Raw genomic sequence first — 27619 nt, 5'->3', positions numbered from 1 at the left:
TTAAGCATTTACTCTGTGCCAGGCACTGTAGTAAGTGCTAGAGTAGATTGAAGATAATCAGGTTGGATACAGTCCATATCGTCCATGGAGTTGACAGACTTAATCCCTATTTTGCAGATGAGATAACTGAGGAACAGAGAAACTAAATGCCTTTTCTAGGTCATACAGCAGACAAGTGGCAGAGGCAGGATCAGAACCCAGGTCCTCTGACTCCCAGGCCTGTGCTCTTTCCATGAGGCCATGTTACTCCTCAAAAATTGCATCATTTACAACAATAATGGTAATATTTAGAGTCATCTTTAGTCCAAATGACCTTCACCCTTCAACTATTATTTTCCTTCACAATTCCATTTATCTCTTCTCTTCTCCTGAAGGTTGTATAGGCAGTCCAGGTGATAGGGAGCAGTAATATTTCAAAAGGAAAAATTTGGGAAAAAGAGTTCAGTTGAGCTTCATTCTCTGCTCTTTCTTTCTCTCTATTTGCCTCTATCTTTCTCTGTCTCTCTGCTTCTTTTTCAGTCCCTTTTTCTTATCCTAGCTCTCCCTCTGGCTTTCCCTTCTCATTCACTGGCTTTCCACCAATTATTCAATTCGAACCTCCACTACCTCTTAGCATAAAATATCTTTTAATAATGTTGGTATTTGTTAAGCGCTTACTATGTGCAGAGCACTGTTCTATGCACTGGGGGAGATACAGGATGATCAGGTTGTCCCACATGAGGCCCACAGTCTTTATCCCCATTTTACAGATGAGGGAACAGAGGCACAGAGAAGTTAAGTGACTTGCCCACAGTCACACAGCTGACAAGTGGCAGAGCTGGGCATCATTAAGTCTCAGAAATGGAACAAGCCTTAGAATTTAGGGTCAAAAGCCCAGAGGCCTACGTGAGATGTACGGTTGTCCTCTGCGCTGCCATGGTTCGGTGCTTACCCTGAGAGGAGAGCTGGTCTCTGCTGAGAAACACCTACATCACCCCTTAGTGTCAGGGAGGACTCGGGACTGGAGTGTAGTGAGTGTCTCGAGACAGCGGGCACCTATGTAATATCTATCCAGCGTGGCGCAGTGGAAAGAGCATGGGCTTTGGAGTCAGGGCTCTTGAGTTCGAATCCCAGCTCTGCCACTTGTCAGCTGTGTGACTGTGGGCAAGTCACTTAACTTCTCTGTGCCTCAGTTCCCTCATCTGTAAAATGGGGATTAAGAGTGTGAGCCCCACGTGGGACAACCTGATTCCCCTGTGTTTACCCCAGTGCTTAGAACTGTGCTCTGCACATAGTAAGCCCTTAACAAATACCAACATATTTCCAGTCTACGGGTCGTTCTCGCTCTGGGCTTCTAGGGGAAAAGCGGCTGACTTTCCTCGGATCCTAGGAGGGATCCAGGTTGGAAATAGTTGATTCCCTTTTCCAGAATGATCTCACTCTCTGGTCACTGCAAATCATCAGGAACGGACTGAAAACCGAGAAGGCGAACGACCACACCAGGTGATTGTTTAACATACTAAGTGAGTATCCTTTCACGTTCAGCAAAATACTCAACATAACTGACTGTCGCCCATAGAGGAGGACAAAGAGGGTGGCGAGGGTGACGACTCTCTTGGCCGCTCGGACCTCGGGCATCGCCCCGGGGGAGAGGTCGGGTCCATGGAGGTGCCGGACCCGCCGGTGGTGCCTGTGCAGGACAAACACCATGTAGCCGCTGGCCAAGCTCATGAGCCCCACGAAGGACAGATCCGAGGCAGAGTTCAGAATAGTATTCACCAACATGATTGCTGTACTGATAGGAGCCACTGAACAATACTTAAGATCATAGGTGGCCTGAAAAGTGGTGTTCGCGGGGCCTTTTGTGTACATTGGTGTACCAACATTTATGAGCAGATTGAGGACCCAGGAGAGGATACAGGCAGGGAGGAAGCACTTGGGTAATTTGGCTTTGAACCGGGCCCACCGGGAAGTGCTGGGGCTGATGGTGATGGCCTGAAAGACACTCAGGAGGCAGACGGTGCAGATGGCAAGGCCCCGGGCCACTCGATAAAGATACATGTTTAGTTTGCATAGAACGTCGTCCAGGAAAATTCTCAACTCCCAGAATGACAGAGTGTCTGGGACGGCCCCCGTGAGGAGGATGATGATGTTGGCCAAGGGCAGTTGGGCTTGGATCAGGTCAGAAGAGCTGAGCCTGTGGCTGGTGCAGATTACACGGGCATAAAACAGGAGGAGGAAGGCATTCACGGAAAGCCCAGTGCCGGTCTGTAACAGCATCACAATCCCAAAGGAGAGCCGAGCGTCGCCCATTGATATGAATTCTCAGTGTAAGTTAAGGGAGGCGTCTACAGAGCGACCTGAATGGAAGAACTGAGAGGAGGAGGGATTGTTGGAGAGTGAGAGAGAGATAGACAGACAGACGGAAAGAGAGAGAGGAGACTTCATGAAGATATGATATGTATGAGGACATTACATATATTAAATACAAGGTTGTTTTATATATATGTTGTCGATAGATATAGATAGTTGGATATTACATATTATATTATACATCTGACCCTCAGAAATTTGACTCCGGGTCAAATTAATTCACATCAAAAGTCCACATAGTCTGTCTGACTTGTAATGGTCCTCACTCAAGCACTGTTGGTTTATCCCAGATTTAGAAGGAAGGGCTGGAAAACCTTCCCCTCCTAACTTTCAACCATCAACCCGCATATGCTGAAAGTCCCTCACCAGAGTGTTATCCTCTAGTCCAACTTGTCCTTCAGCTCTCTCATTCAATCTCACTGTCAAATTGTACTGGTTATTCCTACATGACTCTCAGATAAACTCCTTCCTCTCTGCCCTAACCATTACCCAGACGAACCATCCCTGGTGATATCATGGCTACTCTATTGTATCGGATTCCTCAATGGTCTTCTAGACTCCAGCTTCTTCCCTTCCTCGGTCCGTGCTATAGGCTGCTGCCTCCGGGAGGATGATATCGTCATTGAGAGAAATCTCCACTCCTCTAGACGGTTACTATCCTTATGGACAGGGAACATGTCTACCTACTCTGTGGTAGTTTGCTCTCCCAAGTTCTTAGTACAGTGCTCGGCCCACGGGAACCCTAGACCATGCTGCTTCTCTATCTTTTTTACTGATCATTTACCGTGTGCAGAGCCCTGTACTAAAGTGCTTGCGAGAGTTCAGTATAACAGACCAATTCCTTGCTCACAATAATAATAATAATGATGGTATTTGTTAAGCGCTTACTATGTGCCAAGTACTGTTCTAAGCACCGGGTTAGATACCAGGTTATCAGGTTGTCCCACATGGGGCTCACGGCCTTAGTTCCCATTTTACAGATGAGGTAACTGAAGCATCGAGAGGTTGAGTGTCTTGCCCAGTCACACAGCTGACAAGTGGCAGATTAGGGATTAGAACTCACGACCTCCGATTGCCAAGCCCGGGATCTTTCCAGAAAGCCACGCTGCTTCTCGATGAGATTGGGATATAGAGGGTCAGGCCAAGATGGGGTGGGTGTAATGGGGGAGAAGAAATCTGCTCATTCCAATACAGGTTTGCCTATTTAATGCTCTAAAGTTTTGCATCTTTAATAGGTCCCGTTGTAGGCCACTAATTCCCGTTGTCTTTATTTGTCCTTCCCGCCACTTAGATTCTGAGAGACCGTACCTGATTTCTTCATTTTTGCCTCCTCTTGTGCCCAATGCCCAGTGTCCGGGGCGTCATGAAAGTTTAATAAACACCCTAATCAATCATCAATAATCATGATGATAAGCGTGGTATTTGTTAAGCACTTAGTAATTGCCAAGCACTGTACTCAGCCCTGGGGTAGATACGAATTTGTCAGGCTAGACACAATATCCTCGTTTATATTAGGCCCAGATTCTTCATCCCCATTTTACAGGTGAGGTAACTGAGGCCCAGAGGAGCTAAGTGACTTTGCCCACATTCACACAGCAGACAAGTGGCAGAGCTGGGAATAGAACCCAGGTTCTTCTGACTACCAGGCCCGGGCTCTATCCATTGTATCACATTGCTTCTCATGATCCCAAAGTCAACTATTCTTCAGTAACACACAGAAGCAGGCAATGAGTCCTCCCCCGTTCACCCATGTTTGCGTAGGGATTTTTTCTACCTATACCCACCTATACCTATGTACAGTGCTCTGCACACAATAAGAGCTCAATAAATAACGATCGAGCGAATGAAATTCAGAGTCCGACCCCGCAGCTTCACTGACGGAGAGGCAGATTTATCCTACTCACCCTTCTCCATCGCTGGTGCTGGCTGGGAGGGCAGCTCGTGGGCAGTCAGACTCGGGCAGAACAAGAGCGAGGCGGCATTTATCAGCCGCTTTCCTTGCCTCTCCCCTCCCTCAGGGAACGATTAGTGTGTGTTCATGAGGGAGAGAATGAGTGATGTGCTGAGCACGGATCCACTCTGACAGTCATATTGGGATTTCTCTGGAATTGCCCAGACTCCCCTCCCTGCGGCCCACCAATCCGGGACGGGCGGCCCCAGAGCTTTTCCCTCCGACGTGAGCGACCTGTCAGAGTTCACCTTCTAGAGAAAGGCTTGGTCAATGCCTCATGGAGAAGCAGCAAAGTCAAGTGGATAGAGCATGGGCCTGGGGGTCAGAAAGAGTTGGGTTCCACCACTTGCCTACTGTGTGACCTTGGGCTAGTCACTCAACTACTCAGGGCCTCAGTTTCCTCATCTGTAAAATGGGGATTAAGGCTGTTAGTCCTACATGGGACAGGGACTATGTCTAATCCTATTACCTTGCCATTCCCGCGGCACTTAGTACAGTGCCCAGCACATAGGAAGCGCTTGACACATACTGTTATCATTATTATCATTGTTGTCGTTATTTGGGAAAAGCTTTAGGTCGATGAACCAAAATGTCTTTCTGCCCTGTTACCTTTTGCGTGCTAGGCAAACGTGATAACCACTACACTATAGAAACTCTGTGTTCACAGGATTTGGCTTCAGAGGAGAGATCAGGGAATACAGGACTCTGCTGTTTGTTCTTCGATTTGCCGAACCAGCTGAGGAAAAAAAGATCCCAAACTGGGAGCACTGGGTGGAATGAGGGAGAGCAAGGCAGATGAGCTAGGGAGGAGTGGACCAAGGAGCAGACTAGATGACAGAAGGAACCATGAAGCTTGGTGTGGGCAGGGAGGGTGTCCGTTTATTGTTCTCTTGTACTCTCCCAAGCACTTACCACAGTGCCCTGCGTACAGTAAGCGCTTAATAAATACAACTGATTAACTGGCTGACTGAATCAAACCTGGATCCGTTGTCCCCATCGTCTATGTCATTGTCTTGACTAACCGATGGGCTCCTGATGGTCTTTGGCAAACTCTTACCATTCCCCCCACCGTGAACTGCAGGTCTTTTTCTGCCTCCAGCAGATGGGAAAGAACCTGAACCCCCCCACCCTCCCTCCCTTTCCTCTTCTCCCACTCCCTTCTGCCTCGCCCTCGCTTCCTCCCTTTGTTCTGCCCCTTTCCCAGCCCCACACCCCCTTTGAACATATCTGTCATTTATAAATTAATATCCGTCTTGCCCGCTCTAGACAGTATGCTCACTTTATACAGGGAATGTGTCTGCTTATTGTTATACTGTACTCTCCCAATCGCTGGCCATACTGAGACTTTTTCTTATTGGCATTTGTTAAGTACTTACCATGTGCCAGGCACTGTACTAAGCGCTGGAGTAGATTGAAAATAATCGGGTTAGACACAGTCCATGTCGTTCATGGGGTTTACAGTTTTAATTCCCATTTTACAGATGAGATAACTGAGGAACAGAGAAGCTAAATGCCTTTTCAAGGTCGCACAGCAGACAAGTGGCAGAGGCAGGATCAGAACCCAGGTCCTCTGACTCCCAGGCCCGTGCTCTTTCCATGAGGCCATGTTACTCAAGAATTGCATCATTTACAACAATAATGGTCGTATTTAGAGTCACTTTTAATGCAAATGACCTTCACCCTTCAACCATTTTTTTCCTCCACAATTCCATTTATCTTTTCTCTTCTCCTGAGGATTGGTTGTATAGGCACTCCAGGTAATAGGGAGCAGTAATGTTTCAAAGGAAAAATTTGGGAAAAAGAGTTCACTTGGGCTTCATTCTGTGCTCTTTCTTTTTTATCTTTTTGCCACTGCCTTTCTCTGCCACTCTGCCTCTTTTTCAGTCCCTTTTCCTTACCCTAGCTCTCCCTCTGGCTTCCCCATCTCATTCACTGGCTGTCCTGGTAGAACATTTCCACCAATTATTCGATTTGAACCTCCAGTCTACCTCATAGCTTAAAACATCTTTTGCCCGAAAAACATCGTTAAGTCTCAGATGTGGAACCAGCCCTAGAATTAAGGGTCAAAAGCCCAGAGGCCTACGGGACATCTAAGGTTGTCCCATGCGCTGCCATGGTTCGGGGCTTACCCTGAGGGGAGAGCTGGGCCACTGCTGAGAAACACCTACATCCCCCCTTAGTGTCAGGGAGGACTCGGGACTGGAGTATGGTGAGTCTCTCGGGCCATAGGGCACCTCTGGAATATCTTTCCAGCTTACGGGTCACTCTCGCTCTGGGCTTCTGGGGAAGAGCGGCTGACATAACTGGGATCCTAGGAGGGATCCGGGTTGGAAATAGACGATTCGCTTTTCCAGAATGATCTCACTCTCTGGTCACTGCAAATAATCAGGAACGGACTGAAAACCGAGAAGGCGAATGACCAAACCAGGTGACTGTTTAACAGACTAAGTGAGTACCCTTTCACGTTCAGCAAAATACTCAACATCACTGACTGTCGCCCATAGAGGAGGACAAAGAGAGTGGCCAGGGCGACGACTCTCTTGGCCGCTCGGACCTCGGGCATCGCCCCGGGGGAGCGGTCGGGTCCGTGGAGGTGACGGACCCGCCGGTGGTGTCTGTGTAGGACAAACACCATGTAGCCGCTGGCCAAGCTCATGAGCCCCACGAAGAACAGATCCCAGACAGAGTAAAGAACAGTATTCACCAACATGATTACTGTACTGACAGGAGCTACTGAACAATATTTAAGATCATATGAGGCTTGGAAAGTGGTGTTCTTGGGGCCTCTTACGTACACAGGTATACCAACATTTATCAGTAGATTGAGCACCCAGGAGAGGATACAGGAGGGGAGGATGCACTTGGGCAATTTGGCTTTGGCCGCCGCCCACCGGGGGGTGGCGGGGCTGATGGTGACGGCCTGGAAGACGCTCAGGAGGCAGGTGATGCAGACGGAGAGGCCCCGGCCCACTCGATAGAGATACGTGATTATTTTGCATCCAACGTCTTCCAGGGAAATTCTCAACTCCAAAATTGACAGAGTGTGTGGGATGCCCCACGTGAGGAGGATGATGGTGTTGGCCAGGGCCAGCTGGGCGAGGATCAGGTCAGAGGAGCTAAGTCTGTGGCTGACGGAAATGACCCGGGCATATAACAGGAGGAGAAAAATGTTCACCGAGAGCCCGGTGCCGGTCTGTAACAGCATCACAATCCCAAAGGAGAGCTGAGAGTCGCTCATTCATATGCATTCCTGTGCGAGTTAAGGGAGGCTTCTACAGGGTGACCTGCAGGGAAGAGCTGAGAGCAGGAGGGAGGGAGGGAGATGAGAGAGAGAGACATACAGAGAGACATACAAAAAGAGAGACAGAGAGATAGAGATAAAGAGAGGAGACTTCATTAGGGTATGGTATATGAAAGGATGTCACATATATTAAATATTAGGATTTTTTTAATATATATATATATGTGTGAATATATGTACATATATATATTGTCAATAGGTATAGATAGTTGGATATTATATACTACATATCTGACCCTCAGAAATTTGACTATGGGTTCAATTAATTCACATATTAAGTGAATTACATAATTACATAAACATAAATCTACATAATCTATCCATCCTGTAGTGGTCCTCACACGACCACTGTTTGTTTATCCCAATTTGGGAAGGAAGGGCTGGAAAACATGGCCCTCCTATCTTGCACCACCATCCTACATATGCTAAATGTCCATGACCTGAGTTTTATCCTCTACTCCGACTTGTCCTTCAGCTCTCTCATTCAATCTTACTGCTAAATTTTGTGGTTATTCTCATGCAACTCTCAGATAAACTCCTTCCTCTCTGCCCTAACCATTACCAATTTGAACAAGCTCTGGTCGTTTATGGCTAGTCTACTGTATCAGCCTCCTCAATGGTCTTCTAGGCACCAACTTCTTCCCTTCCTCGGTCCATGCTACATGCTGGCGACTCCAGGAGGATGCTATTGTTATTAAGACAAATTTCCACTCCCCTAATCAGCACTATTCTTATGGGCAGGGAACATGTCTACCTACTCTGTTGTAGGAGCAGCGTGGCTCAGTGGAAAGAGCACAGGACTGGGAGTTAGAGGTCAGGAGTCTGAATCCCAGCTCTGCCACTTGTCAGCTGTGCGACTGTGGGCAAGTCACTTAACTTCTCTCTGCCTCAGTTCCCTCATCTGTAAAATGGGGATGAAGACTGTGAGCCTCATGTGGGACAACCTAATTACCCTGTATATCCCAGCTCTTAGAACAGTGCTCTGCACATAGTAAGCGCTCAATAAATACCAACATTATTATTGTAGTTTGCTCTCCCAAGTGCCTAGTGCAGTGCTCGGCCCACGGCCAATTGGCCCAAGGCCAATTCTCTAATTTTTTTTACCGAGGATTTACCATATGCAGAGGACTATACTAAAGTGCTTGCGACAGTACAATATAACAGGCACATTCCCTGCTGAAAATAATAACAATAATAATAATAATGATGATGGTATTTGTTAAGCGTTTACTATGTGGCAAGCACTGTTCTAAGCACTGGGTTAGATACCAGGTTATCAGGTTGTCTCATGTGGGGCTTACAGCTTTAATCCCCATTTTACAGATGAGGTAACAGGCACCGAGAAGTTGAGAGACTTGGCCAAAATCATACAACTGACAAGTGGCAGAGCTGGGATTAGAAACCACCAACTCTGACTCTCAAGCCCGTGCTCTTTCCATAAAACCAGGCTGCTTGTCAGTGAGATTAGGCTAGAGAGGTTCAGGACACGATTGGGTGGGTCTAGTTGGGGGGATGAAATCTGGCCACTTGAGTGCATGTTTGCCTATTTAATACTCTGAAGTTTTACATCTTTAATAGGTCCCATTGTAGGCCACTAATTCCCATTGTCTTTATTTGTCCTTCCTGCCTCTTAGATTGTGAGAGACCGTAACTGATTTCTTCATTTTGGCCTCCTCTTGTGCCCAGTGTCCAGGGAGTCATGAAAGTTTAATAAATATCCTAATCAATCATCAATAATCATGATAATAATTGTAGTACTTGTTAAGCACTTACTAATGGCCAAGCACTGTACTCAGCCCTGGGGTAGATACAAATTTGTCAGGCTAGACACAATATCCCTGTCCTATATGGGGCCCAGATTCTTCATCCCCATATTACAGATGAGGTAACTGAGGCCCAGAGAAGCTAAGTGGCTTTGTTCCAAGTTCACACAGCCGACAAGTGGTAGAGCTGGGATTAGAACCCAAGTTCTTCTGACTACCAGGCCTGTGCTCTATCCACTAAACCACGTTGCTTCTCATGATCCCAAGGTCAATGACTCCCCAGTAACACATAGAGCCGAAGAATGAGTCCTTCTCAATTCACCCCTTGTTGGGTAGGGATTGTCTCCATCTGTTGCCATAATGTATACTCCAAGCGTTTAGTACAGTGCTCTGCACACAATAAGCGCTCAATAAATAACGATTGAACAAATTAAACTGAGAGTCCGACCCCGCAGCTTCACTGACAGAGAGGCAGATTTATCCTACTCACCCTTCTCCATCGCTGGTGCTGGCTGGGAGGGCAGCTCGTGGGCAGTCAGACTCGGGCAGAACAAGACCGAGGCGGTATTTATTATCCACGTTCCTTGTCTCTCCCTCCCTCAGGGAATGATAAGTGTGTGTTCATGAGGGAGAGAATGAGTGACTTGCTGAACACAGATCCACTCTGACAGTCAGATAGGGCTTTCTCTGGAAATGCTCAGACTCCCCTCCCTGCGGCCCACCAATCCGGGATTAGGCAGCCCCACAGCTTTTCCTTCCGACGTGATCGACCTGTCAGAGTTCACCTTCTAGAGAAGGGCTTCGTCAATGCTTCATGGAGAAGCAGCATGGCCAAGTGGATAGAGCATGGGCCTGGGGGTCAGAAGGACTTGGGTTCCACCACTTGTCTACTGTGTGACCGTGGGCAAGTCACTCAACTACTCAAGGCCTCAGTTCCCTCATCTGTAAAATGCGGATTAAGGCTGTGAGTTCTAGGAAAGGGACTTTGTCTAATCTGATTACCTTCCTACACCCCCAGCACTTAGTACAGTGCCTGACAACTAGTAAGTGCTTGACATCTTACCGTTATCGTTATTATCATTGTTGTTGTTATTTGGGAAAAGCTTTAGGTTGGTAAATTGTCTTTCTGCCTCGTTACCTTTCGCATGCTAGGCAAACGTGATAACCTCTATACTATGGAAACTCTGTGATAACGGGGCTTGGCTTCAGAGAAGACATCGGGGGATACGTGACTCCCCTGTCTGTTCTTCGATTGTTATCAATTGCAGAACAAGCTGAAGAAAAAAAAGATCCCAAACTGGGAGCACTGGGTGGAATAAGGGAGAGCAAGGCAGCTGAGCTAGGGAGGAGTGGACCAAGGAGCAGACTAGATGACAGAAGGAACTATGAAGCTTGTTGTGGGCAGGGAAGGTGTCCGTTTATTGTTCTGTTGTACTCTCCCAAGCACTTACCACAGTGCCCTGCGCACAGTAAGCGCTTAATAAATACAACTGATTGACTGGCCGACTGACTGAATCAAACCTGGATCCGTTGTCCCCACATCGTCTATGTCATTTTCTTGACTAGCCAATGGGTTCCTGATGGTCTTTGGACAAACACTTACCGTTTCCCACCCCGTCAACTGAAGGTCATTTTCTGCCCCCCGCAGATGGGAAAGAACATGAACCCCCCACCCTCCCTCCCTTTCCTCTTCCCCTATTCTTTCTGTGTCGCCCTGACATCTTCCCTTTGTTCTGACCTTTCCCTGCCCCACACCCTCTTTGAACATATCTGTCATTTATTAGTCGATTAATATCCGTCTTGCCTACTCTAAACAGTAAGCTCACTTTATACAGGGAATGTGTCTGCTTATTGTTATATTCTACTCACCCGATCCCTGGCCACTCTGAGACCTTTTTTATTGGCATTTGTTAAGCATTTACTATGTGCCAGGCACCATACTAAGTGCTGGAGTAGATTGAAAATAATCAGGTTGGAGACAGTCCATGTTGTCCATGGGGTTTACAGTGTTAATCCCCATTTTACAGATGAGAAAACTGAGGAACAGAGAAGCTAAATGCCTTCTCAAAGTCACACAGCAGACAAGTGGCAGAGGCAGGATTAGAACACAGGTCCTCTGACTCCCAGGCCTGTGCTCTTTCCATGAGGCCCTCTCCTCCTCCAGGCAAAACCTCTTTTCCTCCCTCATCGACATTCATGCCCGTCACCCCCGGCAATTATTCCGGCCCTTTAACTCTCTCCTTAGGCCCCCTTTTCCTCCCCCTCTCCCATCTCTCACCCCCAATGATCTGGCCACCTACTTCATCACAAAAATCAACACAATCATGTCTGAGCTCCCCAAAGTCACCCTTCCTTTTTCTGCTCCCCCCTCTCCGCCCCCCAACCCTCTCCCCAACTTTCCCATCCTTCCCTGCAGCATCCTCAGAGGAGATCTCCTCCCTCCTCGCAAGTGCCACCCCCTCCACCTGTGCCCCGGACCCCATTCCCACTCACCTTATAAAAACCATCGCCCCTGCCCTCTTCCCCTCAACTTCTATCTTTAACCGCTCACTCTCCAATGGCTCCTTCCGCTCTGCCTTCAAACATGCCCATGTCTTCCTCATCCTAAAAAAACTCTCTCTCGACCCCACTTCCCCTTCCAGTTATCGCCCTATCTCCCTATTACCCTTCCTTTCCAAGATCCTAGAATGAGTCTTCTACACTCGCTGCTTAGAATTCCTTAACTCCCATTCTCTCCCGGACCCCTTCCGATCTGGCTCCCGTCCACTCCACTTTACTGAGACTGCTCTCTCAAAGGTCACCCATGACCTCCTTCTTGCCAAATCCGATGGCTCCTACTCTAATAATAATAATAATAATGTTGGTATTTGTTAAGCGCTTACTATCTGCCGAGCACTGTTCTAAGCGCTGGGGTAGACATAGGGGAATCAGGTTGTCCCACGTGGGGCTCACAGTCTTAATCCCCATTTTACAGATGAGGGAACTGAGGCACAGAGAAGTTAAGTGACTTGCCCACAGTCACACAGCCGACAAGTGGCAGAGCTGGGATTCGAACTCTATCTTAATCCTCCTCGACCTCTCGGCTGCCTTTAACACTGTCGACCATCCCCTTCTCCTCCACACCTTATCTCACCTTGGCTTCACGGACTCTGTCCTCTCCCGGTTCTCCTCTCATCTCTCTGGCCGGTCATTCTCGGTCTCCTTCGCGGGCTCCTCCTCCCCCTCCCATCCTCTAACCGTAGGGGTTCCTCAAGGGTCAGTCCTTGGCCCTCTTCTGTTCTCCATATGCACTCACTTCCTCGGTGAACTCATCTGCTCTCACGGCTTCAACTATCATCTCTATGCAGATGACACGCAGATCTACATCTCTGCCCCTGTCCTCTCCCCCTCCCTTCGGGCTCGCATTTCCTCCTGCCTCCGGGACGTTTCCACCTGGATGTCTGCCCGCCATCTAAAACTCAACATGAACAAGACCGAGCTCCTCGTCTTCCCTCCCGAGCCCCGTCCTCTCCCTGACTTCTCTATCACCGTGGGTGGTACGACCATCCTTCCCGACTCTCGGGCCCGTGACCTCGGTATCATCTTTGACTCGACTCTCTCGTTCACTCCGCACATCCGATCCGTCACCGAGACCTGCCGGTCTCACCTTTACAATATCGCCAAGATCTGCCCTTTCCTCTCCACCCAGACGGCTACCTTACCGCTACGGGCTCTCGTTATATCCCGGCTAGACTACTGTGTCAGCCTTCTGTCTGATCTCCCTTCCTCCTCTCTCACCCTGCTCCAGTCTATTCTTCACTTCGCTGCCCAGCTCATTTTCCTGCAGAAACGTTCTGGGCATGTCACTCCCCTTCTTAAACAACTCCAGTGGTTGCCTATCGACCTCCGCACGAAACAAAAACTTTTCACTCTAGGCTTCAAGGCTCTCCATCACCTTGCCCCTTCCTACCTCTCCTCCCTTCTCTCTTTCTACCGCCCACCCCGCACGCTCCGCTCCTCCACCGCCCACCTCCTCACCGTCCCCCGTTCTCGCCTATCCCTCCGTCGACCCCCGGGCCGCGTTCTCCAGCGGTCCCTGAATGCCCTCTCTCCTCCCCTCCGCCAAACTGATTCTCTTCCCCTCTTCAAAACCTTACTTAAAGCTCACCTCCTCCGAGAGGCCTTCCCAGACTGTGCTCCCCTTTTCCCTCTGCTCCCTCTACCCCCCTTCACCTCTCTGCAGTTAAACCCTCTTCTCCCCCCCTCCCTCTGCTCCTCCCCATCTCCCGTCCCATCCGCTCAGCACTGTACTCATCCGCTCAACTGTATATATCTTCATTACCCTATTTATTTTGTTAATGAGATGTACCTCACCTTGATTCTGTTTATTTGCTATTGTTTTAATGAGATGTTCTTCCCCTCGACTCTATTTATTGCCATTGTTCTTGTCCGTCCGTCTCCCCGGATTAGACCATAAGCCCGTCAAAGGGCAGGGACTGTATCTATCTGTTACCGATTTGTACATTCCAAGTGCTTAGTACAGTGCTCTGCACACATTTAGTGCTCAATAAATACTATTGAATGAATGAATGTTATTCCTCAAGAACTGCATCATTTACAACAATAATGGTAGAATTTAGAGTCACCTTTAATCCAAATGACCTTCACCCTTCAACTATTATTTTCCTCCACAATTCCATTTATCTTTTCCCCTCTCCTGAGGGTTGTATAGGCAGACCAGGTGATAGGGAGCAGTAATGTTTCAAAAGGAAAAATCCGGGAAAAAGAGTTCAAGTGAGCTTCATTCTCTGCTCTTTCTTTTTATCTCTTTGCCTCTGTCTTTCTCTGCCTCTCTGCCTCTTTTTCAGTCCTTTTCCTTACCCTAGCTCTCCTTCTGTCTTCCCCATCTCATTCACTGGCTGTCCTGGTGGAACATTTCCACCAATTACTCGATTTGAATCGCCAGACTACCTCATAGTATAAAACATCTTGGCCCTGAAAAACATCATTAAGTCTCAGAAGTGGAACCGGCCTTAGAATTAAGGGTCACAAGCCCAGAGACCTATAGTAGTTCTATGGTTGTCCCATGCGTTGCCATGGGTCGGTGCTTACCCTGAGGGGAGAGCTGGGCCACTGCTGAGAAACACCTACATCACCCCTTAGTGTCAGGGTAGACTGAGAACTGGAGTGTAGTGAGTCTCTCGAGACAACGGTCACCTCTGTAATATCCTTCCAGCCCTCAGTTCGCTCTCGTTCTGGGCCTCTGGGGAAGAGCGGGTGACTTTCCTGGGATCCTAGGAGGGATCCAGGTTAGAAATAGCTGATTCCCTTTTCCAGAATGATCGCACTCTCTGATCACTGCAAATCATCAAGAATGGACTGAGAACCGAGAAGGTGAACGACCACACCAGGTGACCGTTTAACACACTTAGTGAGAAGCCTTTCAGGTTCAGCAAAACACTCAGCATAATAGACTGTCGCCCATAGAGGAGGACAAAGAGAGTGGCCAGCGCGATGACTCTCTTGGCCGCTCGGACCTCGGGCATCGCCCCGGGGGAGCGGTCGGGTCCGTGGAGGTGCCGGACCCACCGGTGGTGCCTGTGCAGTATAAACACCATGTAGCCGCTGGCCAAGCTCATGAGCCCACGAAGGACAGATCCGAGGCAGAGAACACAATACCAATCACCAACATGAATGCTGTACTGATAGGAACCACTGAACAATAGTTAAGATCATAGGTGGCATGAAAAGTGATGTTCCCGGGGCCTTTTGTGAATATTGGTGTACCAACATTTATCAGTAGATTGAAGACCCAGGAGAGGATACAGGCAAGGAGGAAACACTTGGGCAATTTGGCTTTGAACTGGGCCCACCGGGAAGTGCTGGGGCTGATGGTGATGGCCTGAAAGACACTCAGGAGGCAGACGGTGCAGATGGCAAGGCCCCGGGCCACTCGATAAAGATACATGTTCAGTTTGCAGAGAACGTCGTCCAGAAAAATTCTCAGCTCCCAGAATGACAGAGTGCTTGGGACGGCCCCCTTGAGGAGGATGATGATGTTGGCCAAGGGCAGTTGGGCTTGGATCAGGTCCGAGGAGCTGAGCCTGTTGCTGGTGGAGATCACACGGGCATAAAACAGGAGGAGGAAGGCATTCACGGAAAACCCGGTGCCGGTCTGTAACAGCATCACAATCCCAAAGGAGAGCCGAGCGTCGCCCATCGATATGAATTCTCAGTTTGAGTTAAAGGAGGCTTCTACAGAGGGACCTGCAGGGAAGAACTGAGAGGAGGAGGGATTGCTGGAGAGTGAGAGAGAGAAAGACAGACAGACGGAAAGAGAGAGAGGAGACTTCATGAAGATATGTATTAGGCCGTTACATATATTAAATACAAGGTTGTTTTATATATATAGTCGATGGATATAGATTGTTGGATCTTATATATTATATCATATATTATATGTGACCCTCAGAAATTTGACTCCGGGTTAAATTAATTGACATCAAAAGTCCACAATGTCTGTCTTATAATGGTCCTCACACAAGCACTGTTAGTTTATCCCAGATTTGGAAGGAAGAGCTGGAAAACCTTGCCCTTCTAACTTTCACCATCAACCCTCATATGCTAAAAGTCCCTCACCAGAGTGTTATCCTCTATTCCGACCTGTCCTTCAGCTCTCTCATTCGATCTCACTGCTAAATTTGGCTGGTTATTCCTACACGACTCTCAGATAAACTCCTTCCTCTCTGCCCTAACCATCACCAAAATGAACAATCTCTGGTGATATCATGGCTATTCTATTGTAACGGACTCCTCATCGGTCTGCTAGACTCCAGCTTCTTCCCTTCCTTGGTCCGTGCTACGTGCCGCTGCCTCCGGGCGGATGATATCGTCATTAAGACAAAACTGCACTCCTATTGACTCTACTATCCTGATGGGCAGGGAACACGTCTACCTACTCTGTTGTAGTTTGCTCTCCCAAGCGCTTAGTACAGTGCTCGGCCCACGGGAACACTAGACCGTACTGCTTCTCTATTTTTTTTTGCTGATCATTTACTGTGTGCAGAGCCCTGTACTAAAGTGCTTGAGAGAGTACAATATAACAGACCCATTCCCTGCCCACAACAATAATAATAATAATAATGATGATGATGGTATTTGTTAAACGCTTATTATGTGCCAAGTACTGTTCATTCATTCATTCAATAGTATTTATTGAGCGCTTACTATGTGCAGAGCACTGTACTAAGCGCTTGGGATGAACAAGTCGGCAACAGATAGAGACAGTCCCTGCCGTTTGACAGGCTTACAGTCTAATCGGGGGAGACGGACAGACAAGAACAATGGCACTAAGCACTGGGTTAGATACCAGGTTATCAGGTTGTCCCACATGGGACTCATGGCCTTAGTCCCCATTTTACAGATGAGGTAACTGAGGCATCGAGAAGCTGAGTGACTTGTCCAAAGTCACACAACTGACAAGTGGCAAAATTGGGATTAGAACTCACCATCTCCGATTCTCAAGCCCAGGATATTTCCAGAAAGCCTCGCTGCTTCTCGATGAGATTAGGATATAGAGGGTCAGGCCAAGATTGGGTGGGTGTAGTGGGGGGGGGATGAAATCTGGCCACTCCAGTGTGTTTTTGCTTACTTAATACTCAGAAGTTTTACATCTTTAATAGGTCCCGTTGTAGGCCACTAATTCCCGTTGTCTTTATTTGTCCTTCCCGCCACCTAGATTGTGAGAGTACACGAGTACAGTGCTGAGGGGGTGGGACGGGAGAGGGGGAGGAGGAGAGGGAAAGGGGGGAGAAGAGGGTTTAGCTGCGGAGAGGTGAAGGGGGGGGTAGAGGGAGCAGAGGGAAAAAGCGGGGAGCTCAGTCTGGGAAGGCCTCTCAGAGGAGGTGAGCTTTAAGTAGGGATTTGAAGAGGGGAAGAGAATTAGATTGACGGAGGTGAGGAGGGAGGGCGTTCCAGGACCGCGGGTGGACGTGGTCCGGCGGTCGACAGAGGGATAGGCTAGACCGAGGGACGGTGAGGAGGTGGGCGGCGGAGGAGCGGAGCGTGTGGGGTGGGTGGTAGGAAGGGGCAAGGTGATGGACAGCCTCAAAGACAAGAGTGAGGAGTTTTTGTTTTGAGCGGAGGTCGATAGGCAACCACTGGAGGTGTTTGAGAAGGGGAGTGACAGGCCCAAAGCGTTTCTGCAGGAAGATGAGCCGGGCAGCGGAGTGAAGAATAGACCGGAGCGGGGCGAGAGAGGAGGAAGGGAGGTCAGAGAGAAGGCTGACACGGTAGTCTAGCTGGGATATAACGAGACCCTGTAGCAGTAAGGTAGCCGTCTGGGTGGAGAGGAAAAGGCGGATCTGGGAGTCAGAAGGACCTGGGTTCCACCACTTGTCTACTGTGTGACCTTGGGAAAGTCACTCAGCTACTCAGGGCCTCAGTTTCTTCATCTGTAAAAGGGGGGTTAAGGCTGTGAGCCCTACGTTCTCCTCCACACCTTATCCCACCTTGTCTTCACGGACTCCGTCCTCTCCCGGTTCTCCTCTCATCTCTCTGGCCGGTCATTCTCGGTCTCCTTCGCGGGCGCCTCCTCCCCCTCCCATCCTTTAACTGTTGGAGTTCCTCAGGGGTCAGTTCTTGGCCCTCTTCTGTTCTCCATTTACACTCACTCCCTCGGTGAACTCATTCACTCTAACGGCTTCAACTATCATCTCTATGCTGATGACACGCAGATCTACATCTCTGCCCTGATCCTCTCCCCCTCCCTTCAGGCTCGCATCTCCTCCCGCCTCCGGGACGTTTCCACCTGGATGTCTGCCGGCCACCTAAAACTCAACATGAACAAGAATGAGCTCCTCATCTTCCCTCCCGAGCCCCATCCTCTCCTTGTCTTCCCTATCACCGTGGTTGGTACGACCATCCTTCCCGACTCTCGGGCCCGCGACCTCGGTGTCATCTTTGACTCGGCTCTCTCGTTCACCCCGCGCATCCGATCCGTCACCGAGACCTGCCGGTCTCACCTTTACAATATCGCCAAGATCAGCCTTTTCCTCTCCACCCAGACGGCTACCTTACCGCTACAGGGTCTCGTTATATCCCAGCTAGACTACTGTGTCAGCCTTCTCTCTGACCTCCCTTCCTCCTCTCTCGCCCCGCTCCGGTCTATTCTTCACTCCGCTGCCCGGCTCATCTTCCTGCAGAAACGCTTTGGGCCTGTCACTCCCCTTCTTAAACACCTCCAGTGGTTGCCTATCGACCTCCGCTCAAAACAAAAACTCCTCACTCTTGTCTTTGAGGCTGTCCATCACCTTGCCCCTTCCTACCACCCACCCCGCACGCTCCGCTCCTCCGCCGCCCACCTCCTCACCGTCCCTCGGTCTAGCCTATCCCTCTGTCGACCGCCGGACCACGTCCACCCGCGGTCCTGGAACGCCCTCCCTCCTCACCTCCGTCAATCTAATTCTCTTCCCCTCTTCAAATCCCTACTTAAAGCTCACCTCCTCTGAGAGGCCTTCCCAGACTGAGCTCCCCGCTTTTTCCCTCTGCTCCCTCTACCCCCCCCTTCACCTCTCCGCAGCTAAACCCTCTTCTCCCCCCTTTCCCTCTCCTCCTCCCCCTCTCCCGTCCCACCCCCTCAGCACTGTACTCGTCCGCTCGACTGTATATATCTTCATCACCCTATTTATTTTGTTTATTTTGTTTAATGAGATGTACATCATCCTGATTCTATTTATTTGCCATTGTTTTTATGAGATGTTCTTCCCCTTTACTTTATTTATTGCCACTGTTCTTGTCTGCCCGTCTCCCCCGATTAGACCGTAAGCCCGTCAAAGGGCAGGGAATGTATCTGTTGCCGATTTGTACATTTCAAGCGCTTAGTACAGTGCTCTGCACATAGTAAGCACTCAATGAATACTATTGAATGAATTGAATGAATGAACGTGGGACAGGGACTACGTCCAATCCGATTACCTTGCCTCTCCCCTGAGCTTAGAAAGGTGCCTGGCACATAGTAAGCGCTTAACAAATACCGTTATCATTATTATCATTGTTGTTGTTACTTGGGAAAAGGTTTAGGTCGGTGAACCACAACGTCTTTCTGCCCCGTTACCTTTCGCGTGCTAGGCAAACGTGCTAACCACTGCACTATGGAAACTCTGTGTTATCAGGGTTTGGCTTCAGAGGAGAGATCAGGGGATACAGGACTCTGCTGTTCGTTCTTCGATTTTTATCAATTGCAGAACAAGCTGAGGAAAAAAAGATCCCAAACTGGGAGCACTGGGTGGAATGAGGGAGAGCAAGGCAGCTGAGCTAGGGAGGAGTGGACCAAGGAGCAGACTAGATGACAGAAGGAACCATGAAGCTTGTTGTGGGCAGGTAGGGTATCCGTTTATTGTTCTGTTGTCCTCTCCCAAGGACTTACCACAGTGCCCTGCGCCCTGTAAGCGCTTAATAAATACAACTGATGGACTGGCCGACTGACTGAATCAAACCTGGATCCGTTGTCCCCATCGTCTATGTCATTGTCTTGACTAACCGATGGGTTCCTGATGGTCTTTGGGCAAACTCTTACCATTTCCCCCGCCGTCAACTGCAGGTCATTTTCTGCCTCCAGCAGATGGGAAAGAACCTGAACCCCCCCACCCTCCCTCCCTTTCCTCTTCTCCCACTCCCTTCTGCCTCGCCCTGACATCCTCCCTTTGTTCGGCCCCTTTCCCAGCCCCACACCCCCTTTGAACATAACTGTCATTTATAAATTAATTAATATGTCTTCCCCGTTCTAGACAGTAAACTCACTTTATATAGGGAATGTGTCTGCCTCTTGTTATATTGTACTCACCCAATCCCTAGCCACAATGAGACATTTTTTTATTGGCATTTGTTAAGCACTTACTATGTGCCAGGCACCTCACTAAGTGCTGGATTAGATTGAAAATAATCAGGTTGGAGACAGTCCGTGTCGTCTATGGGGTTTACACTGTTAATCCCTATTTTGCAGATGAGATACCTGAGGAACAGAGAAGCTAAATGCCTTTTCAAGGTCGCACGGCAGACAAGTGGCAGAGGCAGGATCAGAACCCAGGTCCCGTGACCCCCAGGCCTGTGCTCGTTCCATGAGGCTATGTTACTCAAGAATTGCATCATTCACAACAATAATGGTCATATTTGGAGTCACCTTTAATCCAAATGACCTTCACCCTTCAACAATTTTTTCCTCCACAATTCCATTTATCTTTTCTCTTCTCCCGAGGGTTGTATAGGCAGTCTAGGTGATAGGGAGCAGTAATGTTTCCAAAGGAAAAATCTGGGAAAACGAGTTCAACTGAGCTTCATTCTCTGCTCTTTCTTCCTCTCTATCTCTTTGCCTCTCTCCTCCTCTGCCTCTCTGCCTCTTTTTCAATCCCTTGTCCTTACCCTCGCTCTCCCTCCGGCTTCCCCTTCTCATTCACTGGCCGTCCTGGCAGAACATTTCCACCAATTATTCAATTCGAACCTCCAGTCTACCTCCTAGCATAAAACATCTTTTGCCCAAAAAACATCGTTAAGTTTCAGAAGTGGAACAGGCCCTAGAAGTAAGGGCCAAATGCCCCAAGGCCTACGGGAGATCTATGGTTGTCCCGTGCGCTGCCATGGTTCGGTGCTTACGCAGAGGGGAGAGCTGGGCCACTGCTGAGAAACACCTACATCACCCCTTAGTGTCAGGGAGGACTCGCTACCGGAACGTGGTGAGTCTCTCGAGACAACGGGCGCTTCTGTAATGTCTTTAAGGCTTATGATTCACTCTCGCTCTGGGCCTCTGGGGAAGAGCGGCTGACTTACCTGGGATCCTAGGAGGGATCCAGGTTGGAAATAGTTGATTCCCTTTTCCAGAATGATCTCACTCTCTGGTCACTGCAAATCATCAGGAACGGACTGAAAACCGAGAAGGCTAACGACCAGACCAGGTGACTATTAAACACACTGAGTGAGTACCCTTTCACGTTCAGCAAAATAGTCAACATCACTGACTGTCGCCCATAGAGGAGGACATAGAGGGTGGCCAGCGCGACGACTCTCTTGGCCGCTCGGACCTCGGGCATCGCCCCGGGGGAGCGGTCGGGTCCGTGGAGGTGCCGGACCCGCCGGTGGTGCCTGTGCAGGACAAACACCATGTAGCCGCTGGCCAAGCTCATGAGCCCCACGAAGGACAGATCCCAGGCAGAGTAAAGAACGGTATTCACCAACATGATTACTGTACTGACAGGAGCCCCTGAACAATATTTAACATCATATGAGGCTTGTACAGTGGTGTTCTTGGGACCTCTTACGTACACAGGCATACCAACATTTATCAGTAGATTGAGCACCCAGGAGAGGATACAGGAGGGGAGGATGCACTTGGGCAATTTGGCTTTGGCCGCCCCCCACCGGGGGGTGGCGGGGCTGATGGTGACGGCCTGGAAGACGCTCAGGAGGCAGGTGATGCAGACGGAGAGGCCCCGGCCCACTCGATAAAGATACGTGATTATTTGGCACCCAACGTCGTCCAGGGAAATTCTGAACTCCAAAATTGACAGAGAATTTGGGATGCCCCACGTGAGGAGGACGATGATGTTGGCCAGGGCCAGCTGGGCGAGGATCAGGTCAGAGGAGCTAAGTCTGTGGCTGACGGAAACGACCCGGGCATATAACAGGAGGAGAAAAATGTTCACCGAGAGCCCGGTGCCGGTCTGTAACAGCATCACAATCCCAAAGGAGAGCTGAGAGTCGTTCATTCATATGAATTTCCAGTGCGAGTTAAGGGAGGCTCCTACAGGGTGACCTGCAGGGAAGAGCTGAGGGGAGGAGGGAGGGAGGGAGATGAGAGAGAGAGACATACAGAGAGACATACAAAAAGAGAGACAGAGAGATAGAGATAAAGAGAGGAGGCTTCATTAGGGTATAATATATAACAGGACCTTTTATATACATTAATACTAGGATGTTTCATATATAAACGAATAGAAATACACATATACGTATTGTCGATAGGTGATAATAAAGTTGGTATTTGTTAAGCGCTTACTATGTGCAGAGCACTGTTCTAAGCACTGGGGGAGATACAGAGTCATCAGGTTGTCTCACGTGAGGCTCACAGTTAATCTCCATTTTACAGATGAGGGAACTGAGGCACAGAGAAGTGAAGAGACTCGCCCACAGTCACAGAGCTGACAAGTGGCAGAGCTGGAAGTCGAACCCATGACCTCTGACTCCGAAGCCCAGGCTCTTTCCACTGAGCCATGCTATAGGTATATGGATATTATATACTACATATCTGACCCTCAGAAATTTGACTACTGGTTAAATTAATTCACATATTAAGTGATTACATAATTACATAAACACAAGTCTACGTATTCTATCCATCCTGTAACGGTCCTCACACGATCACTGTTTGTTTATCCCAATTTTGGAAGGAAGGGCTGGAAAACATTGCCCTCCTAACTTTCACCACCATCCTACACATGCTAAAAGTCCATCCCAAGAGTCTTATCTTCTACCCCGACTTGTCCTTCAGCTCTCTCATTCAATCTCACTGCTAAATTTTGGTGGTTACTCTCACGCAACTCTCAGATAAACTCCTTCCTCTCTGCCCTAACCATTATCAAATTGAACAATCTCTGGTCGTTTATGGCTAGTCTACTGTATCAGCCTCCTCAGTGGTCTTCTAGGCACCAACCTCTTCCCTTCCTCGGTCCATGCTACATGCTGCCGCCTCCAGGAGGATGCTACTGTCATTAAGACAAATCTCCACTCCTCTAGACTGTACTATCCTTATGGGCAGGAACATGTCTACCTTCTCAGATGTAGTTTGCTCTCCCAAGCGCTTAGTACAGTGCTCGGCCCACAGGAAAACTAGACCATGCTGCTTCTCTATTTTTTTTACTGAGCATTTACTGTTTGCAGAGGACTATACCAAAGTGCTTGCGAGAGTACAATATAACAGACGCATTCCCTGCCCACAATAATAATAATAATGATCACGGTATTTGTTGTGTTTACTATGTGGCAAGCACTGTTCTAAGCACTGGGTTAGATACCAGGTTATCAGGCTGTCCCACATGGGGCTCACAGCCTTAATCCCCATTTTACAGACTACCAGGCCCATGCTCTATCCATTGTACCACACTGCTTCTCCTGATCCCGAGGTCAACGAATCCCCAGTAACACACAGAGTCTAAGAATGAGTCTTTCCCAATTCACCCGTTGTTGGGTAGGGATTGTCTCCATCTGTTGCCATAATGTACACTCCAAGCGTTTAGTACAGTGCTCTGCACACAATAAGCGCTCAATAAATAACGATCGAACGAATGAAATTCAGAGTCCGACCCCGCAGCTTCACTGACAGAGAGGCAGCTTTATCCTACTCACCCTTCTCCATCGCTGGTGCTGGCTGGGAGGGCAGCTCGTGGGCAGTCAGACTCGGGCAGAACAAGACCGAGGCGGTATTTATTATCCACGTTCCTTGTCTCTCCCTCCCTCAGGGAATGATAAGTGTGTGTTCATGAGGGAGAGAATGAGTGACTTGCTGAACACAGATCCACTCTGACAGTCAGATTGGGATTTCTCTGGAAATGCTCAAACTCCCCTCCCTGCGGCCCACCAATCCGGGACCGGGCGGCCACAGAGCTTTTCCTTCCGACGTGATCGACCTGTCAGAGTTCACCTTCTAGAGAAGGGCTTCATCAATGCCTCATGGAGAAGCAACAAGGCCTAGAGGATAGAACATGGGCCTGGGGGTCAGAAGGACCTGGGTTCCACCACTTGTCTACTGTGTGACCGTGGGCAAGTCACTCAACTACTCAAGGCCTCAGTTCCCTCATCTGTAAGATGGGGATTAAGACTGTGAGCCCTACGTGGGACAGGGACTATGTCCAATCCTATCACCTTGCCACTCCCCCAGCACTTAGTACGGTGCCCGACAAATAGGAAGCGCTTGACACATACCGTTATCGTTATTATCATTGTTGTTATTTGGGAAAAGATTTAGGACGGTGAACCAAAACGTCTTTCCGCCCCATTATCTTTCGTGAGCTAGGCAAATGTGATAACCACTGCACTATGGAAACTCTGTGATAACAGGGCTTGGCTTCAGAGAACACATCAGGGGATACATGACTCCCCTGTTTGTTCTTCGATTGTTATCAATTGCGGAACCAGCTGAGGAAAAAAAAAAGATCCCAAACTGGGAGCACTGGGTGGAATGAGGAGGAGCAAGGCAGCTGAGCTAGGGAGGAGTGGACCAAGGAGAGCAGACTAGATGACAGAAGGAACCATGAAGCTTGTTGTGGGCAGGGAGGGTGTTCGTTTATTGTTCTATTGTCCTCTCCCAAGTACTTACCACAGTGCCCTGCGCACAGTAAGTGTTTAATAAATACAACTGATTGGCTGACTGACTGAATCAAACCTGAATCCGTTGTCCCCATCGTCTATGTCATTGTCTTGACTAGCCAATGGGTTCCTGATGGTCTTTGGGCAAACTCTTACCAATTGCCCCACCGTCAATTGCAAGTCATTTTTTACTTCCAGCAGATGGGAAAGAACCTGAACCCCCCACCCTCCCTCCCTTTCCTCTTCTCCCACTCCCTTCTGCCTCGCCCGACATCCTCCCTTTGTTCTGCCCCTTTCCCAGCCCCACACCCCATGTGAACATATCTGTCATTTATTAGTTGATTAATATCTGTCTTCCCTGCTCTAAAGAGTAAACTCACTTTATTCAGGGAATGTGTCTGCTCATTGTTATATTATACTCTCCCAATGGCTGGCCACACTGAGACATTTTTTATTGGCATTTGTTAAGCACTTACTTGTGCCAGGCACTGTTGTAAGTGCTAGAGTAGATTGAAGATAATCAGGTTGCATACAGTCCATATCATCCATGGAGTTTAATCCTTATTTTGGCAGATGAGATAACTGAGGAACAGAGAAGCTAAATACTTTTTCAAGGTCGCACAGCAGACAAGTGGCAGAGGTAGGATCAGAACCCAGGTCCTCTGACTCCCAGGCCTGTGCTCTTTCCACGAGGCCATGTTACTCCTCAAGATTTACATCATTCACAACAATAATGGTAGTATTTAGAGTCATCTTTAGTCCAAATGACCTTCACCCTTCAACTATTTTTTTCCTTCACAATTCCATTTATCTTTTCTCTTCTCCTGAAGGTTGTGTAGGCAGTCCAGGTGATAGGGAGCAGTAATGTTTCAAAAGGAAAAATTTGGGAAAAAGAGTTCAATTGAGCTTCATTCTCTGCTCTTTCTTTCTATTTGCCTCTGTCTTTCTCTGTCTCTCTGCCTCTTTTTCAGTCCCTTTTCCTTACCCTAGCTCTCCCTCTGGCTTCCCCTTCTCATTCAGTGGCTTTCCTGGTAGAACATTTCCACCAATTATTCAATTCGAACCTCCAGTCTAGCTCGTAGCATAAAACATCTTTTGCCCGAAAAACATCGTTAAGTCTCAAAAGTGGAACAGGCCCTAGAAGTAAGGGCCAAGTGCCCCAAGGCCTATTGGAGATCTATGGTCGTCCCGTGCGCTGCCATGGTTCGGTGCTTACCCTGAGGGGAGAGCTGGGCCACTGCTGAGAAACACCTACATCACCCCTTAGTGTCAGGGAGGATTCGGTACTGGAACGTGGTGAGTCTCTCGAGACAACGGGCGCTTCTGTCATGTCTTTCCGGCCTACGATTCACTCTCGCTCTGAGCCTCTGGGGAAGAGCGGCTGACTTTCCTGGGATCCTAGGAGGGATCCAGGTTGGAAATAGTTGATTCCCTTTTCCAGAATGATCTCACTCTCTGGTCACTGCAAATCATCAGGAACGGACTGAAAACCGAGAAGGCGAACGACCAAATCAGGTGACCGTTTAACACACTTGGTGAGTACCCTTTCACGTTCAGCAAAATGCTCAACATAACTGACTGTCGCCCATAGAGGAGGACAAAGAGAATGGCCAGCGCGACGACTCTCTTGGCCGCTCGGACCTCGGGCATCGCCCCGGGGGAGCGGTCGGGTCTGTGGAGGTGTCGGGCCCGCCGGTGGTGCCTGTGCAGGACAAACACCATGTAGCCGCTGGCCAAGCTCATGAGCCCCAAGAAGGACAGATCCGAGGCAGAGTAAAGAATAGTATTCACCAACATGACTGCTGTACTGACAGGAGCCAATGTACAATACTTAAGATCATAGGTGGCATGAAAAGTGGTGTTCGCGGGGCCTCTTGTGTACAAAGCTGTACCAACATTTATGAGCAGATTGAGGACCCAGGAGAGGATACAGGCAGGGAGGAAGCACTTGGGCAATTTGACTTTGATCCGGGCCCATCGGGCAGTGCTGGGGCTGATGGTGATGGCCTGAAAGACACTCAGGAGGCAGACGGTGCAGATGGCAAGGCCCCGGGCCACTCGATAAAGATACATGTTCAGTTTGCATAGAACGTCGTCCAGGAAAATTCTCAGCTCCCAGAATGACAGAGTGCTTGGGACGGCCCCCGTGAGGAGGATGATGATGTTGGCCAAGGGCAGTTGGGCTTGGATCAGGTCAGAGGAGCTGAGCCTGTTGCTGGTGGAGATCACACGGGCATAAAACAGGAGGAGGAAGGCATTCACGGAAAGCCCGGTGCCGGTCTGTAACAGCATCACAATCCCAAAGGAGAGCCGAGCGTCGCCCATCGATATGAATTCTCAGTGTGAGTTAAGGGAGGCGTCTACAGAGCGACCTGCAGGGAAGAACTGAGAGGAGGAGGGATTGTTGGAGAGTGAGAGAGAGATAGACAGACAGACGGAAAGAGAGAGAGGAGACTACATGAAGATATGATATGCATTAGGACGCTCATATATTAAATACAAGGTTGTTATATAGATATATATATAGTTGATAGATATAGATAGTTGGATATTATATATTATATTATATATCTGACCCTCAGAAATTTGACTCCGGGTTAAATTAATACACATCAAAAGTCCACATAGTCTGTCTGACTTGTAATAGTCCTCACACAAGCACTGTTGGTTTATCCCAGATTTGGAAGGAAGGGCTGGAAAACCTTCCCCTCCTAACTTTCAACCATCAACCCACAAATGCTAAAAGTCCCTCACCAGAGTGTTATCCTCTAGTCCGACATGTCCTTCAGCTCTCTCATTCAATCTCACTGTCAAATTTGGCTGGTTTTTCCTACGCGACTCTCAGATATACTCCTTCCTCTCTGCCCTAACCATTACCCAAGCGAACCATCCCTGGTGATATCACGGCTACTCTATTGT

At 48.8% G+C, this 27619-nt stretch overlaps 3 protein-coding genes and 2 pseudogenes across 3 annotated transcripts; all 5 read right to left on the bottom strand.

The window, feature by feature from the left end:
* Nucleotides 1-1365: 1365 nt before the first annotated feature.
* Nucleotides 1366-2292, bottom strand: ORNANAV1R3199 (vomeronasal 1 receptor ornAnaV1R3199). The gene has a single exon (NM_001253591.1). The coding sequence runs from the start codon at nucleotides 2290-2292 to the stop codon at nucleotides 1366-1368; it is 927 nt and encodes a 308-aa protein (NP_001240520.1).
* A 4322-nt stretch (nucleotides 2293-6614) lies between these two features.
* Nucleotides 6615-7541, bottom strand: ORNANAV1R3121 (vomeronasal 1 receptor ornAnaV1R3121). The gene has a single exon (NM_001253513.2). It carries the CDS (start codon nucleotides 7539-7541, stop codon nucleotides 6615-6617), a length of 927 nt encoding a protein of 308 aa, NP_001240442.2.
* ORNANAV1R-PS3318 (vomeronasal 1 receptor ornAnaV1R-ps3318 pseudogene) lies at nucleotides 14765-15579 on the bottom strand (annotated as a pseudogene).
* Nucleotides 21178-22104, bottom strand: ORNANAV1R3119 (vomeronasal 1 receptor ornAnaV1R3119). The gene has a single exon (XM_029053734.1). The coding sequence runs from the start codon at nucleotides 22102-22104 to the stop codon at nucleotides 21178-21180; it is 927 nt and encodes a 308-aa protein (XP_028909567.1).
* On the bottom strand, nucleotides 26763-27122 carry ORNANAV1R-PS3964 (vomeronasal 1 receptor ornAnaV1R-ps3964 pseudogene; annotated as a pseudogene).

The sequence above is a fragment of the Ornithorhynchus anatinus genome, chromosome X3 (assembly GCF_004115215.2).
Source record: "Ornithorhynchus anatinus isolate Pmale09 chromosome X3, mOrnAna1.pri.v4, whole genome shotgun sequence".
Classification (NCBI taxonomy): domain Eukaryota; kingdom Metazoa; phylum Chordata; class Mammalia; order Monotremata; family Ornithorhynchidae; genus Ornithorhynchus; species Ornithorhynchus anatinus.
Note: the sequence above shows the minus strand (reverse complement) of the source record. Positions and strands in the feature narration are given on the sequence as shown.